This window comes from Squalius cephalus (genome assembly GCF_949319135.1).
Source record: "Squalius cephalus genome assembly, chromosome: 2".
Classification (NCBI taxonomy): Eukaryota; Metazoa; Chordata; class Actinopteri; order Cypriniformes; family Leuciscidae; genus Squalius; species Squalius cephalus.
The window spans coordinates 52954388-52972039 of NC_137123.1; the positions used below are offsets into that span (position 1 = coordinate 52954388).

The 17652-nt window shown below is 35.2% G+C and overlaps 1 protein-coding gene across 3 annotated transcripts; it reads right to left on the minus strand.

The window, feature by feature from the left end:
• Nucleotides 1-161: 161 nt before the first annotated feature.
• Nucleotides 162-16341, minus strand: hgsnat (heparan-alpha-glucosaminide N-acetyltransferase). Of its 3 annotated transcripts, none has more exons than XM_079864742.1 (18): nt 16117-16341; nt 15156-15271; nt 13331-13467; nt 13063-13181; nt 12618-12687; nt 12445-12514; nt 12078-12175; nt 11448-11524; nt 11219-11249; nt 9588-9748; nt 8717-8832; nt 6115-6236; nt 5512-5638; nt 4325-4411; nt 3603-3680; nt 2684-2754; nt 2362-2474; nt 162-1695 (listed from the first exon to the last, which is right to left on the minus strand). In XM_079864742.1, the coding sequence occupies exons 1-18, from the start codon at nt 16274-16276 to the stop codon at nt 1514-1516; spliced, it is 1935 nt and encodes a 644-aa protein (XP_079720868.1). In that variant the 5' UTR covers nt 16277-16341; the 3' UTR covers nt 162-1513. The 3 variants fall into 3 exon arrangements, with proteins under 3 accessions (XP_079720868.1, XP_079720869.1, XP_079720870.1); XM_079864743.1 differs by having other exon boundaries at nt 15498-16312; XM_079864744.1 differs by having other exon boundaries at nt 16221-16298.
• Between the last annotated feature and the right edge of the window lie 1311 nt (nt 16342-17652).

Sequence of the window (17652 nt, forward strand, 5' to 3'; positions counted from 1 at the left end):
TTTGTTGTGTTTAGATATTTCAATTACTTTTGATTGATTTGTTCATTGCAAACATCTGAAAGTTTGTCAAAGTTTTGGCAATAAACCTGATTTGCAATGGGGTTGAATAATTTCGATTACATCTTCTTTAATTTTCCACAGAAGAAAGAGTGACATGCAGGTAATGACAGACTTTTTTTTTTTTTTTTTGAGTGAACTATCCATGAAATAATACATTTAGCTTTCACGTTTTGTTCCACAAAATTGCACACATACCTCAAACATGAATTTTGAAATAGTTGTTTTTTTAAGTATCTAAAGGACTACAATGGATGTCTGATTTGGCAACTCAGACTGACTGTCTGAGATTGACTGGTGATATGAGGGGAACCCTCCTGAAGATGAGCCCATTGAAAGCTGCCAGGCCAAGATGGCACTACTGGTCCCATGATCACCTCATCCATATAATTAAAAGAGATTTAATGGCAAAAAAAGATTCATGTTGATAAAACAAAGATAAACATTAGGAATTGTAGTTCATACATCTGTAAAATATCCATTATCTGTAACAAAAATGGAATTGATTTTTCGAGTCGGCAACAAATACAGTGGATCAATATTTTCCCTTCTCTTGGAACAATTCTTTTCTTAAGCAGCAATGTGTATGGGAAATATGTCAGTGATTAGTGTTTTTTTTTTTTTTTTTCTGTAATTTGATGTATATTTTTGGGAGAGGTTACAAGTTATTGGTCGACTATAATAAACAAGGACTTTGTTTTATCTGAGAAAGCATAACGTACACTATATTTGGCACTCCAAGTTGTGCAAATCTCCTGAGTTTTTGAGAAGGCAGAACACATATACATCCTAATCTTACCATGATACTTTGATCTTAAGATATAAAGAATAAAACCACAATATAAAAGAGAGAGATAAAGAGTCCACTGAAAATAAAAAAGACACAAAGTCCCAGAGTGTTCATAACATTAAAAATTAAACCTAAAATTGTGTAACATTATTTTGCCTTAATAGTGGATCTTTCAGCACCTTGATGGAAGACAGTTTGGGGTTTTCTTTCCTTCTCATTTGCTTATAGTTTCACAATTGCTGAAATCAATTATTTAACTAAACCTAACTTAGTCCTGAAACGTTCAGAATTGAGGAAATTCCAAATCCAATCATAACGCATCACTGTGCTTCAAAACATCATAAATTAACCCAAAACCAGTGGACTGAATTAGAATTTAGCAGAATCTGCCATTGGCATCTTGTCATTCATTTTGAAGGCTTGGTTGAGTCCAAAGAGGTATCTTTTGCACTGCCATGTGATCATCTTTTCTCTTCCTTCTGCTCTTCTCAAATAATAGCCAAGTTCTATTCCTGGATCACGTGTGAGTTTTTGTCTCCCCACAGATGTTCAGAGATCTGCTGATTTTCTACATCTAAAAATACCCCCCCCCCCCCCCCCCCCCAAAAAAAAATCTCTTTCACAATGAAGAGCAGGTCCTAAAATCTGCAGGATACAGATATGCTTTTAAATCTTCCAGAAGATCTTCTTTCTGTAGAGCAGGTAGGCTATGAACACCCATATAGAGGTGGCCAGGAGGTTCTGTGTCAGGTGCTCTGCGTGTGATTGGCTATTGGCCATCTTCCAACGAAAAGGGAAGTATTCCTCAAACACTTCATGTCCCACATACACCAAGATGGAATTCATACCTGCCAAATAAAACACCACAGTTATAAGGTGTAATAGTGATAATTAGCATAAACTGCCTTTTTTATAGTCAGTTTTATTACTTTGATTAAACTGTCAACATGATTATAGCTAGCTGCCTGGATAACAACAAATCAAGTTTAAAGTGCCAATTCTCATTTTGTATAGAACATTGCAGTATTTACTATAAATGAATTATCTGTGCACACTGCACATCATTATTTTTTTAAAAATGCATATGCCCACATAATCTTTAATCAAAATAACTACTTCTCCGTTTTGCAGCGACATCTTTTCTCTGATGGCGTGTTTACCGAAAAACATGTTACTCACATGACATCACAGCAAAAGCAAACCACAACGATACAATCAATTCCCATTGGACAAATTCAAGTCCCGCCCTCCATTTTTTTTTCTTATTCGAGAAGCCGGTTTACTCGTATATATTTTATAATAGGGAAGAAATCGCCATTTCTGTTTCATGCTGACCCTGGCACAGGCATTTGAAGGTAACTATATCGTCCCCTTGAGGTTTGTTACTGCCACAATAATACAAATAATACAGAGGGGTCATAGGGGTCAAATCTTGAATGCAAGAGCCATATAAAGTAAATTTGGGTGCATTCATCAGTCTAGGTACATTCATTCTGGCTGTTTAAAGTGCTTACCAGGATAGAAGAAAGGAGCTCCAGACCACCACTTCTTTACATCCACCATGTAGTAAAAAAACCCCAGTGTCACAAAAGCAAAACAGCTGAGAGTCGTCACATACGAAAAAGACCTGAAAGTCACACAAGACAGAAGCTGTGAATCACACATCAAACAATACATTCCTCTGCTAATGAAAGTGCTGTGCATACTTTCATGTATGAACAAGATGTTCGGAAATTTGTGACCACAAATGATGACAATAACCAAAACAATATTTTTAAAAAAATTAAATAGTATCTAATAAAAACATAAGTAAAACTACAGGCACACTGAGTTTACCACAAGTTTTTGTTGACAGGGATGAAGCCTTCATTTCTGGAGCACTTGGTCAATACAGCTGAGATGATCCCCTTAATGCAAAGATAGACAGCATGAGGTTTCCACAAACACAGCTTTATATAAATATTGACTGACTGTGTAAATTTCAAATTGTGTTTGAATCTTCTGATGTGTAGGGGTTCAAAATAAGACAACTGTAACATAAGCATAAATAAATAAATAAAAACACATTAAATGCATCCCCAATAGCACTACCAAACATTGTTACGTGACTCTCTGAAGCACTTGATTGTTATTGGTCATTCATGGCATTCTGTGTTGAAATATGTTTTGTATAACAACTGCTTAACTGTATAAATGACCCTTATTTCTTACATAACTGCACCAATATCAGGTCTCTTTCTTCTCATAACAAAATCATTTCTACTTACTGTAAATCAGTATTTAATGTCGAATACTGTATGTATTTACTGTCGAATACTGTATGCATTTAATGAATGTTGTACTCTATTTTTATACAGTAGGTATATAAAATACAGTCAAACCAGTAATATTGTGAAATATTATTACAATTTTAAAAACCTGTTTTCTACAAAGCTTTCCTCCAGTTTTCAGTGTCACATGATTCCTCAAACATCATTCTAATATGCTAATTTGGTGCTCAAGAAACATGTCTTATTATTATTATGTTAAAAACAGATGTGTTGCTTAATATTTTTGTGGAAACTGTAATGCATTTTATTAAGATTATTTGATGAATAGAAAGTTAAAAAAACATTTTTTTTTTTTTGAGATAGAAATATTTTGTAACAATATAAATGTCTTGCTGAATAAAACGTATACAAATCTTACTGAGTTATTATATAGTTATTATATAAAGTGCTAGCAAAAACAAACAATAATCATATGGTAAACATACCAGAATGAATCCCCAAATGAGAAATCGTGTGATTATTTGCTTGTGTTGGTCCCTGTAATGCAGCAGAATTTTCCCGGCCTGAAACACAAATAAACACAAAACATGCAATAGGATGAGACAATTATTAGATGTGATTCCCGGAAGCACTGCAGAACAAAAATAGTTAACATGAAGCATGTGACTGACTGCACTGCTGAAACTGATACAGTAAGAGAGAGGGAGGGAAAGGAGAATCACTGATGCTGCTATGAGGTTTATATAAAGAGAGAGAAATGGAAAAAAAAAGAAAACGTGCAATTTCCGGGGTTCTTAGAAGTGGAAGTAAACTTCTATAGTGGTGAACGGCAGACAACAACAAATATAATGTTTGTATACCCATTTGTTCCAATATCAAAAGAAAAAGAAAAAAATACATGAGTGTTTTAATGACTTTCCAAAAGAAGGAAAAAATATAGAGAATCTCTGATTACAGTGGCCAGAAAAAAAGAAAGATGTCAAATTTGCCATCACTCCCTCAGCCACTGTATTAGAAACACCCTCACAACAGTGATAATTAATTAATTAATTAATTAATTAATTAATTAAATATGCGTTATAAATGTATTTTTTTGAAAGTTATGAAAATATGAAACTGATAACTGTGAAAACGCAGCACCACAGTCTGTGAAAAGGGTCCATGAATAGAGATACTGTGAAAACCAGATTCCTTCTACTTGACTCACCTGAAGACCCAAAAAAGCCATCAATATGGAGTTGATGCTTCCCAAAACACCCTCAGGGTCAAAGGGCATCATAGACTGATATACAACCTAGACATATGCACAGACAAAAACACAATGAATTGCATCAGCGAGTGCTAGTACAGAAAGTAAGAGTGGAAACTTATCTGTTGCTCTAGCAAATCGATTTCTGAATTTTAATCGATTCACATTTTGATGAATTGATATCGATTCTTAAATTTTAGTCTACGCTGTTTTCAGTTGATGCATGAACAAAACTTTACTAAACATTCTTTGTAGTGTGCCTAAATTGCAATAAGCTTTGTCACTTTTGATATGAAAAAAGTCTTAGCTTTCAAATCAGTCAATTTTATTAAAAAATTTAAACAATAAAAACTATTTTGCCGCTCTGTAATGTAGGGTGACAGTCGCTGTAGCAGTTCAAGCGAAGCGGCAGCGCAAAGCACAAGTGAACGGATCATCTCTTCCTCTTTACTACTATAGCACTTAAATAAACATGAATGAACATCAGAAGGTATATTGAAAGATACATTACAATTTACCAAAATGTCATGCAATCACTCAATCAATTTCAACCGCGGAAAGACATTAATAAAACAGCTAGAAAATAATTTCACGTAAAGTTACATTTATCTCAGAAAACCCATTTGATGTCTATAGCTTGATAGTTAGCTAGAAAAATCAACTCTAGAGAAGAACATGTTGCTAAATATATGCACTTTATTACATATTCATTATATTTTTACTTAACCTGTTCTTCAAAAATGTATGTTTGAATAAATGTATGCATGAAAACAATTTATGACAGCCAGTTTACATGTTTATGTTTCAAATTGAATTGGAGTAGAAACATAATTTTACAATTAAAAATATATTATTATAAAAAACTGCCTTATGTACAGTTTAATGTTTGTATATTGTTCATTTTAACTTTTAAAATTATCGTAATGTGCCAACTGACAGGGGTCTCTGTGTAGAGCACAGCAATAGTTAGGTTTTCTTCCCCCTTGAGAAAAATATACATGTAGTGTATCTGACATATATCAAAATTAATCAATATAGAATCAAATCGAGCTCAGAATTTAATCGATTCGGATAGTGAAACTCAGCCCTACTAATTATGTCTGGCAGAATGACAACCAGTTCTTGTTGTTTTGGTGTCTGTTTACCCGTGATGAAGGTGTCTGGTAAATATGGTTATCTCTGAGCAACCAGCGATCAATGTAACCCGCAGCTCCACCAGTGCAGTTTCGGTAAAGGCCAAAGTCACCAATGCCCCCTGGACCCAAATAACCACTGCAAGAGAGAGAGACATCAAGAAGAAAAATCAAGCAATTTCCATGCAAAATGCATGTCATGAATAGCAAATAGATGGACATGAGTCATGCTATTCAAATCACTTTCATTTGCATATTCATTTTACGTAGCACCAATCCATCCATTCAATATAACCAATTACAACTGGCTAATAACATTATGTAATAACTATTTTTTCACCCTTTACAATTTACAAGGGGAAAAAGTACTTTTTAAATATGCTAACAATCTGTTTTGCAATTCTAATTAGCAGACCTATTCAAATCTATTTATATATATATGATATCTTACTGATATTTATGCAAATGTCATGTAATTTCAACAAATCAGAAAAAGACTAGTTTCTGCAGCAGGTTCCCTTTGTGATTGCAAATGAGGCAGGGGATATTAGGAAGGACATTTACACAGCTGTTAAAGAAATTATATACTTATATCATGAGTATGAGTTTACTAACGTTGGGCAGTTTGGCACTGGGAGGAGGAAGGTCAAACATAACCATATCGTCTCTAAGACAATCACACACAGCCATGCGGGCCAGTAGAGGCAGACATCATGCACCGAGTACCAGCATGTTTCCTGTGAACAACAAGATGATAGAATATGTTTATTATTATTACAAGGTATATACAGAAATTCTTAAGTTGAATTTAATACCTTTTAATACCTTTTTTAATACCTTCACACTATTTTTTAATACCAGCACGACTTCAAGATGCAACTGTGGCGGTGTAAAGTAATGAAATATCTTTCCAAAAATAATAAAACATTTCATCACAATTTAATGAGGTGATTATAACTTAACTTCAACCCTGGACTCAAAAACCAACACAGAGACAGATAGAGATTGGTGGCCGATCCTTTCTGGCCCTATTTTTTTTTTTTTTTTTTTTTAAAGCTGTGATTTTACCACTTGATTTCATAGCTTTGTACGATAAAATTCTTCTTTGCTAGACCTAATAATTATTTTGGTCTATAATCATATCAATATCAAAAAGTAGAATAAAAAAATATAGCATTAAAAAGTTTATTTTAACTAATTTTCTACCATTAAACTGTACAATTGAATAAAATTAGCTGCCAGATAAAAAATTAGCTATTAGATAACTGATAATTTTCTGGTTTCACCTCACTTCAGTCTAAACTAAATGTTTTTTTTGGTAATTTTTCTACACATTATGATATAAATAACCTGAAAATACTATGTAGTTTACATACATGAATACATGAATTGTTTGTTCATGTTACTTAACAGTGCATTAACTAATGTTAACAAATAAAACTTTTGATTTCAATAATGTAGGCTACTAGTAAATGGTGAAATTAGCATTAAGAAAGATGCATTAATGCTGTCTACGTGTTGTGTGATTATCCCGGCAGTTAGGACATCGCACAAGATTTGTGTCAAACACAGAAAACATTTCATCACTGGATAGGTTTTTTTGTTTATTGAAAGTGTGGATTATGTCAGCTGAATGTGCGGAAACGCTTTTCAGAGAAGATAAGGCAACTTATTTAGCACAATTCACACCCAGCGGTAATTCAAGAAATAAATCTCCGAATGCGCCACGTGAAACTTCGGTCTTCCGACCTTTTACCATCGTGTCAATAGATTTTGATTAATATGAGCAAGGGAGAGAGAGCAAGAGAGGAGAGAGTGCACGCGCGCGACCGGGGCTCTCTCTCTCTCTGCTCGTTCTTTCAGTTAACATGTCATGCATGCACCCTGCACGGGCGCAGCAGTCATCTACATTTAAGCTACTCACCGATCAAATAAGGCTTTGGCGGCCGCCAAAAAAAAAATCAATGCAGTAAAAACCCCGATGTCTCTTAAATGACTGAAATAGAAGCGAACTCGCAAACAGGTTTGGCAGCAAGCCAGCCGGGTACCCAGTTTGTTTCAGCGCGCGCGTGAACAAAAACCACGTCACATGATATCGCTCAGGTTGTACTCGCAACATATAAATAAATCCACGCGAATCTGAGAAGAAAGGCCTGCACTTAACACAAATTGAAACTCATAGGCCTATTTGGATGGGGGTTCGAAAATGTAATACCTCGACAGATGACGTTTATTACTTTTTAACACTTTTTAATGGTCTTAATTTTGGCTAATTTCATTTACTACTTTTTACAACCCCGCGGACACACTGTATTATAATTAAAAAATAATTACAGTAAGAGTTAATGCCAGTTAGAGCGTCATTCAAACAAAAGGGGTGTAGCCTATACAGTAAAAAAAAAAAAAAAAAAGACATTTTTACAAAATTGTTATAGTTATTAAAAATGTAATTTAGATTTATCTCGTCTGTATGTGCGATGCAAGAAATCACAGGCAAAGCGGTGCCAGCCTGACGCATTCGTGTTGCCAGATCTTGCAAGCAAATCAGCGAACAAGAACAAGCCCATAAAAAAACGAAATAAATGGAAATGCTTTATGCTGAAAATAAGACTGAAATATTGTGACCCACACCTGTGCACTTTAATAACTCCATAAACTCGATCGCTGTATGATCCAAGCTTAAACAAGCCCAAAAACGCTTCAAATAAGTGGACATGGCAACACTGCGAGCACTGAGTTTATTACACTGAGTTTATTAACGTTTCTCCAGCAAAGTGTAGATTTACTGCACCACTACTACGGCCAGCAGAGACACATTATTTGCATATGCAGAAGAATGCGTAAGTGCGTATTTCTTCGACAAAGTGACATCGCCAACTACTGGCCTGGCATGCATAATACAGCGTTTTTTTGTCATTTTCGTGAATCCGTGGGAGCGAAGATCGTTTTGACAACGTTGTGGTCTGTACGCAAAACACAAAGGAAAAGCATTTCCATCTTTAGTACATCGTTGTTGTGTAAACGTACCCTTAGTTAGTTTATTTTTTATTTTTTTATCACCTTAATTTAATTCGGTCTTATTTTATTTCAGCTTTATTTAAATTATCAGAAATGTTTTCAGTTTTAGTTAACGATTATAACCCTGGTATATGTTTCTATACAGTGTTTATGATTACATGTGTGCATATTGCATGTGGAGAAGGATAACATGACTCACACTTGACAGATTGGTTAGTCCGTCCTTGGCCACCACAAGATCCAAGACAGCGACAACAAGATACGTGAAGCCCAGACGCTGTAATACGCCAGGAACACGCAAAGAGTCCCAAGATACTGTACAGATACATAGACACATGCATGAAACATCACCATTTATATTTTCTTTTACATTGTGTTTATAGTCTTCAACTTCACAATCAGAAGCCATATAAAATTGACTGATTTTGGAAACAACTTACCGGTACTAAAAATAATCTGACATGGTGATTAAATGAAAATGTTGGGCTTGAATATATTATGAAATGACAATACTAAAGACCCCATGAAATGTTTTTTTTTTTCTTTCTTGTGTTTACATATTTCCTATTGAAAAAGGAAGTTGGGGTAGGAAATAGCTAGATGCCTTTTTTACGTTATTATCCAACAAAACCATTATTTGCTACTTGCTATTGCTAGCTGGAGAAAGATGGTATTCTCAGTGAGAGAACATTTTATTGGACAAGAATTCTATATTCAATAAGCAAGTCGAGTCAATGTTCAATATTTGATTTTTTCTAATCCATTGAAAAAGATGTGCACTAGCATTCAGATGACCTCAAAGTTACAGACATGGACTAAAAACCAGCAAGTCCTTAGAGTTTGATTCCATAGGGCCTTTAACTATCCAATGCAACAACAACAAAAAATCAATGCATGTATTTTAACATTGAGAATCTTAATTTGTATCATATTTAATACTGATGTGGTTCATACTGCATTTAGTTTGTAAAACAGTACAGAATGCAAAATTTATTCATATCTGCAGGGATAGAGCTGCACTGTTTTGAAAGTTTTATGAAGAAAAATAAGGAAAATGTGTCCCTACTCACAGGGTCCTTGGCAGTAGTTAGGATTGATGATGATGACTCCAATAAGAAAGAGTTGTAAGCTCCTCCAGACGATCCTCCACAGCAGATGAGTGCGTTTGACACCTCTGCGAATTGAACCGCTCAGGGACAAACAAATAGAAGTACCCATAATGAAAACAAACCTGTGAAGAAGAAAGTTAGACGACAGAAGGGGAGAGAAAAAAAAAACAGATACTCATTTTAGGAAGTGCTACTGTTCTTTCTGGCGTGATTTCAAACACACAGATTAAGCATCATCCACAAATGGAACTGTGTGAAAGCCAATTTCTCTTCAACATCTGTAGAACACATTTGTCTCTGGTGTCTCTCTCATGTTTTGATTCCATTGGTCCCCCCAGGGTTCCTGTCTCTCTATACTATCTCTTTCTAATCAAATACACTGTCTTCATCAGTAAAGTCATCCAAAGCTATATCTTGGCTTAGTATTCTGTGTAAGAAATGCAATATATTGTCTCAAATCACCATAACCACAGAATTAAAGAGATAGTTCATTCAAACATGTAAATGTTGTCATTATTTATTTGCCTTCATGTCATTCTTTCTTTTGTGGAACACCAAATGAGAAATTTTAGACCATAAAGACACGTCATTCTTATTCCGTGATGGAAATTTTGATTATGTGAAGGCATGAAAGAGATTCAAGAGCTACAGGAGATTTTCAACGAATAAATACATTTCAGTCTGTTTATCAAAAAAGGGAATCATATGGTTTGAGAAGCCTTGGACTAGACTGTCATATACATTGTTTCAGAAGATTTCTAATTTCAAATAAATGCTGTTCTTTTGAACTTTCTATTCATCCAATAATCCTGAAAGTATCACAGTTTCCACAAAAATATTAAGCAGCAAAACGGTTTTCAATATTAGTAATAGTTAAATGTTTTTTAAGCACCAAATCTGCATATTAGAATGATTTTTGAAGGATCATGTGACACTGAAGACTGGAATAATGATGCACAAAATTTTTCTTTGCCATCACAGGAATAAATTACATTTTAAAATGTATTAATCTAGAATTCATTATTTATTTATTTTTTTCCTCCTTTGGAGCTTGACAGCCACCGGTCCCTACACTTCCATCGTATGGGAAAGAGCAGTGAGAACATTATGACAGGCATCTCCATTTTCTTTCACCAAAGAAAGAAAGTTATGGTTTGGAACGACATGACGGTGAGGAAATGATGACAGACTGTTCATTTTTATGTTTTACAACACCTTCCATGGTCATATCATATAGGCTTCCTGCAACAACACAGAGGTGTCATGACTTTAACTAGCTTCTTTTCAGCTGCACAGCAGAAAACAAGGTTATTGGGTTTAGTTCAGCTGTGAAACCAATTTATACTGACTTTGATGTGCCACTTCATGTGTGCCACAGTGATAAGCACCCATGCTTGGCTCCAATACACTACAGCTTATGCCAGTGCCGATGTGGCTTGCAGATGAATCAATGCATGGTACAGACTACAGAAATAAAAAGCTTTACTGCAATACTGCGCTATAAAAGAATAACTGAAACAGAGTTTAAGGAAGCTGCAAAAGATGCATGTGGAGATGCAGAATCAGTCATTTGTGACGTTGGATTGGCTTACCAAGGAAACACGAGATCAGCCACTGTGAGCCCTGCAAGAGGAAGAACACAATCAGATACTTGTACTTCCTGTTGTCATACCAAGGTCTATTAAATTCATGAGTGCTTTTCAGACATATTCTAAATATGTTCATATACTAAATGTATTCCTCACCATTGTTACCAATAATAAAATGATCTGATGCTTAAAAGACATGCTATCAGCAATTGTAAAGAAAAAATGAGTTTACCATTCCAACTTTCATGCCTAAAGAACCAGTAACGTCCACCTCCGTAGTTGACAAACACCATAATGACCAGAGCAAAGCTGTGGAGAAAACAGAGCAATGTTCATTTTTGTCTTAACAGAGATCTGGAATTAAACCAGACCACAATAAATCAGGAGATGTTTTGGAAACACTTTATTTTACAGTGTCCTTTTTACATATGTTACATATGCATAATTGCATGCAACTAACCCTCAACCAAACCCTAATCCTACCCTAACTCTATAGTAAGTACATGCACTTAATTAATATTACTCAGTACTTAAATATATAATTAGACTGTAACAATGACACCGTAAAATAAAGTGTAACTGATGTTTTTATAAATTAGGCAGACAATAAAACACTGAAAATGAAAATAATTGTTCCAATTGTCAGGTAAGGTAACCAGCAAACGTAACCTTGTTTTAACAAATTCGAAATTAATCATTCTATTTCAGGATAATAAGAAATGAAATGCAAATTACATGTCGACACAACCAGCTTCACAGTATGCAAAGTAGCAGCTTCTGTGCAAGATCATTTTCACCTGAATGTTTCAATTCCCATCTCAAGCGCATTGGACCCAAAACAATTAGTGAAAGAGCACCATACCCACGAAAAGTATCCAAAGAACGAAGCCTCCGTCCTGTAGTGACAGGAATTATCGATTCCGTGGAGGCATTTACCAATCTGTTTGGAGTGCCAAGCTCCTGGAGATGAAGAGAGAAAGAAAGACAGCGAGAGTGTAAATTAATGAGGAAAAAAAGAAAAGGATCTTTAAAATTCCTTTTCTTTCACGTATTTTTTTCCACTTAGCTGAAACCTGCAAAAACACTACAGTAAATCTAGCACACCATATTTGAACTATGAAACACTATATTTGGTGGTTTGAGATTCTATTTCAAAGAAGTTAAAATCACACTGAGAAAATATTAAAAGTGTAAAAAAAAGGTGTAAAAGGAGTGAAAAGCACTCTTACCGAGTTTATCAGCCTCTCTGTCTCCACTGTGCTTCCCAAGCGAATAAGTAGATTTGTCACCACATCCAGCCTTAAAAATGGATGAACTATATTTACAAGCAAATATAAAAGCTGCGACAAGCTGTTCTGGCTTGTTTAAATGGTTAAAAAAAAATGTTTAAAGATGTCTTTACCTTTTAACTGTGTTCCAGATAGCAGATAATACAGCCAGAAAAGCAAATACCAGAAAAGCGAACAAAATGGCTGGAAAACAAACAAACAATAAAACTATACTCATTCATCCATCCCAGTTGATTTTAATACATTATTTACCTGTTTTATTGCTATATTTTTTCCAGAATTAAATCAAACTCTCTTTTCATGATCATGTATAGGCCCAGGCCAATTAATCTTCTGATATCTGTATATTTTTTTGTAAATAATGTGTAAAATAAGACTGAAGTCTCATTTGCAAGCATTTAATGGTATTAAGTGTATACTGACATTGGCATCAGTATTAGCCGCTTAAAATTATATTAGTTGGCCACAAGAAGATTTTTTTTTCCCAAAATTAAGGATTTATAGACAATCATTATTTCATGACCAAAAATGCAGTGTGCAGGTGTAAGGTTGACTCACGCAAGTAGCTGTTGATGGGCTCTGATTCAATAATCATAGTGCAGCTGACCTGTGACGGCTCATTCAGGTTCTTCACCCAAAGAGAATAGTTCCCCTGCTCCCCAAATTGGAAGTGAACACTGGAAGAACAAATCAATTGTCTGATAATTATATCTGGCCTTGACAATAACGGCCAAAAGAAATAAACATGGTGAAGATGTATTCGGTATTATAAAGTCGTTCAGAAACGGCCATTGCTCTGTGTTAAATGCATCTATGCAGAACTCACTTGCATTGCTCCAGGTTTGTAGAGGTGCTGTTGAGCAGCAGTGTCAAAGCGTGTTGTGTGCTTACAACAAACCCTACTGTAGTGGGGGTCCCAGAAACTGGCCTTGCAGGTATTATTCCCAACGGCTGGGGCAAACACTGATGCACACGCATGCACAGACAACACAGGGATAAAGAGGTCCAATTGGAACAATACTACAGCATTAAGCAGCATTATACTGGTACATTCAATCATGTTATTACCATGTAATTACTTGCGGCATTCAGTATTAAAGTCAGCATGAAATGGCAGTTGCAAAGTCTTTTCTTCCCTATTGGCCAAAAGGGATGTCTGACCAAGGAAAATCGACATCTTCACCCTTTATTCAAATAAGTATATTGCATAGCCTAGTTGTGTGGACATAATTTTTGGCCAGGCTGTTATACAAAAAAAATAAAAACGTGCAAAAACAAGAGCGAACCACGAAATATTAATATGTTGTAGTCAGTGTGTGCCTTTCCCTGTGAGCATTTAGTTTTTCTATGCATTTTTTTGCATAGCAAAATAAAACCTGTAGCTGTAGTTTAACCAGTTTACCAAGTTTAGCGTTTTGTTCTTCCTTCATATTTAAAATATTTAAAGATGAGACACGAGATGAGGTCATGACATGAAAAATTTAACTTAGCTTTTGATAAGAGGCCTTTACCATTAAAATCCTGCAAGTTTCAGAGCTTAAAATGTCCTTCACATTATAAACAAAGCATTTATTTAGAGAATGTCTTATTTAGAGAATGTCTGGAGAATGTCTGCTCCAGAAACAGCTCGTTTGGATATTGTGGGATTTGTGATGTCACATGGGCAAATTAATTTGCATATGCCTGCCTCCAAAGCAAGACACCGACAAATAGTTTTTACATCATCGAACAACAGGCCCCGCCCACTGGCATTCAGTCGCTTAATGGCTGACACTTGCCTACACCACATGCGAGCGTCGTGTCAAAGGCAAATAGAACCCTTTAAAATCACTGACGCTGTTTACACTGTATAATAACAGTATACAGATACCCAATCACTTTACTCCACGCTTGAGTCTACCAAGAAGAGGACAAATAACGTCTCTGTACTGACTTCCAAAGGATAGCAGCATCAGGAACAAGTGGATGCTTTATTTTAATGGCGTCCTAGATTGTGTTGAAGGATTATATGTTTGTTCAGAGAATTTGACTGCAGATTATTTTGTAAGCGAGGCATAGAGAGTTCGCAAAGAAACTTTTGTTGATAGATGAAGGAGTAAGCTGTATTGGATCTAACAGCAGCTACATCGCAAATTGCAAGTAAACAATTTCATAATGATTTGTCTGCTTTTTTTGGATAATGTTTTCAAAACACTTAGCGAGTGGCCGTTGATGCTCTTTCCCATGAACTTGCGTTATAACAGTGGCCGTAAACTGACAAGCCTTAAAGGAACCGCCCATTAAAAACGAGTTATATATGAGTTATATATTAAACAAATATTTGTTTTTGTGCAAAAAACTTTATTAACATTTTAAGATAGATATATAAGATAACATTAAAATAATAAAAAAAAAAAAAAAACTGTCATGACCCCTTTAAAAACAAATATTTTTTCTCATATTTTGATGTTTTAATCGAACTTGTACGGTCATTAAAAACAAATCCCCAAACCAATCCCCTCCAGACATCACTTTTGGCCACTACTGTATTTGCAAGTGATTGATTTCATGGTGACTTTAACACCATGCTGCTCAAGATCAGCGATTACCACATGCCTTTGCAATGGCAAATTCTGCATGTATTATATACCTAGAACATGAATATTTGATACCTGATAGCAGTGATCAGAAAGCACATATAACATCATTTCATTCTCGATCTCATTGACCACCGAAAGGGCGGCCTCATCCATCTTCAGCACAGAAGTCTTGCGGTGAGGGTGAGAAACTGAAAGCAAACCCACTTGATCATCACCGACTGTGACACATTTGCAACACAAATATATAAGTTATATGATCAGAGAAACGAAACACTCTCTAAATAGGTAGCTTCTGTAGGAATCACACCTTTGATGCCCAAAAATGCTGTGTAGATAGGCATTTGACTAGGTTTTCTGACAAAGAGACAAATTCTATTCAAGCAACATTTAGCAACAATTTCTAAATATACTCACCACTCTGTAGACTTCAGTAGCCGCCTCTTATTCAATTCAACCTAACTGTAGGTCTCCTAATGAAACTAAATGGTCAGCTGCTTTGGTGCAATCTAAGCTACAACTCCAGTATTACAATAGTTACTCTGTCCCTCCTGCAGTCACATGCCTGCACTAATCTGCCTCACAAGAAACATCATAAAACTGCCCAGATCTGCCAAACGAGGGAAATTTGAATCCATTTCATCTCTAAATGTTTTTGTTGTGGTTAAATACATAGGGGCATCATATTATACATATGCAAAAGCAAGAATCTAAATGGCTAAGATAAAGAATAAGTCTAACAGAGAGAACATATGTGAATAATTTGGATGCCTTACATATAACTTAGTTTAAAAAAATACATTGATGTGAATCACAATAAGAAGTTAAACTATTTATTGTTATTTTTTTAATATAACGTTAAAGGACAATTAGCATAGGCTAAAAACAGCTAACTTAATAGTGGTGCTAGCTGGTTAGCTGGCTAAGATAACTAGAATTAAAAAAAACAAAAGGGAACCAAAACATCAGGAAATGTGTTTTATATTTAACATCGATCAAATAGAGAATAACGTTGGTTTTAAGGTATGACACTCACGGGCAGGTCGATCTGTCATATGGGCTGCACATAGAGCTATCAAAAGAACAATCACAGCACAAACAGTCCATCTGTATCCCCTTTCAGATGCCATAACATCACACCTCACTGCCTCCTCTTTTCGATCCTTTCTTGATGTAAAGATTTCCCCCTGTTTCATTACTACATACTTCCGATCCCTCCTTCCTAGCAGCGCAAGTAGTGGAAGAGAGAAGGGTCAAAGTACATCGACTAACGTTACTCGTATGATGTGTTTCAAAAGCTAACACACGGGAGGTATGTCGATGACTATTAATTCTGAACGAACGGTCGAACAAATATTTGAACGCGCTAATTATGCTCATAATTAAATGTGAAACTTTAAACGCACATACGACGCCCATAAATGCTGTCTAAGTAGGCAGCTCATTACGTTTAGAGACACGGCCAAGCAGTCATTCCTTACATATGTGGCTCTCTGGATACATTTTTACATTATTCACCTGAATGTCTAAAAATAGATTGGAAAGATTGGGCAATGGACAACCGTATAGGCTACTTAGGCTACACTCAAATTCTGAGATCACTTTAAAAATTTCATTTAAACTTGAAATAAACAGAAAGGATTTCAGGAAGGATTTAGAATTTTGATAAATAAGAAATAATCAGAATATGCACTGTTTCTAGGTCACTATCAAATAGGCCAATGCACATTTGTGAGATTGATCATGTGTTCATGTAGCTTTAGTGCTGCTGTCATTTAAGCAATATAATATAAACAATTTAAACAATATAGGCCTATAATATAAATATAACAATCCTTTATTAATTTAATGATTTATCAGTACCTGAACATTAAATTAGTAATATTATTATTTGACAACATGCCAAAAATCATATGTATTTTCTTGAAAAGCTTTATTTTTATTATTATTATTGTTATTTATTAGCAATGAAGTAGGCTAATACAATAGTAATGCAATGGCAAAGTGTTGCAGTAACTTTGGGGTGTCAAGTTTTGATGAAGAAATATTGAAGCAAATCGTGTGTGTGTGTGTGTGTGTGTGTGTGTGTGTGTGTGTGTGTGTGTGTGTGTGTGTGTGTGTGTGTGTGCGTCTACTAAGGAAATTTGCTTTAGTGCAAGAAGAAACAGTTGCTGGAAGTTACATTGTAATGTCTTGTATTTTAGCGGTAGAAAATAAGCACAGATGCTTGTATGAGCTCTTTAGATGCACCATATCCATTTGTTGCACCGTTATTTGCATCCTGATAGGATGAAATCGCTGCAATAAGTGTATGGAAAGTAGCCATCACCACCAATGCAATACTGCAAAACAAATAAATATACAGATATATGCCAATATACTAAGGAATAGACATATGTCACAAATGGGACAAAACTGATAAAAGTCAAAAGAAAATCCAGCCTCAATTTGCTGTTTAAAGATTAAGTTCAACATTTCTGTCATTTGGAATACTCACATATTGTGAATAGCATCCTTTCGGCCTGACCCCAGAACACATTGCATAGGCCTCATTGTAATAGTTGAAAACTCT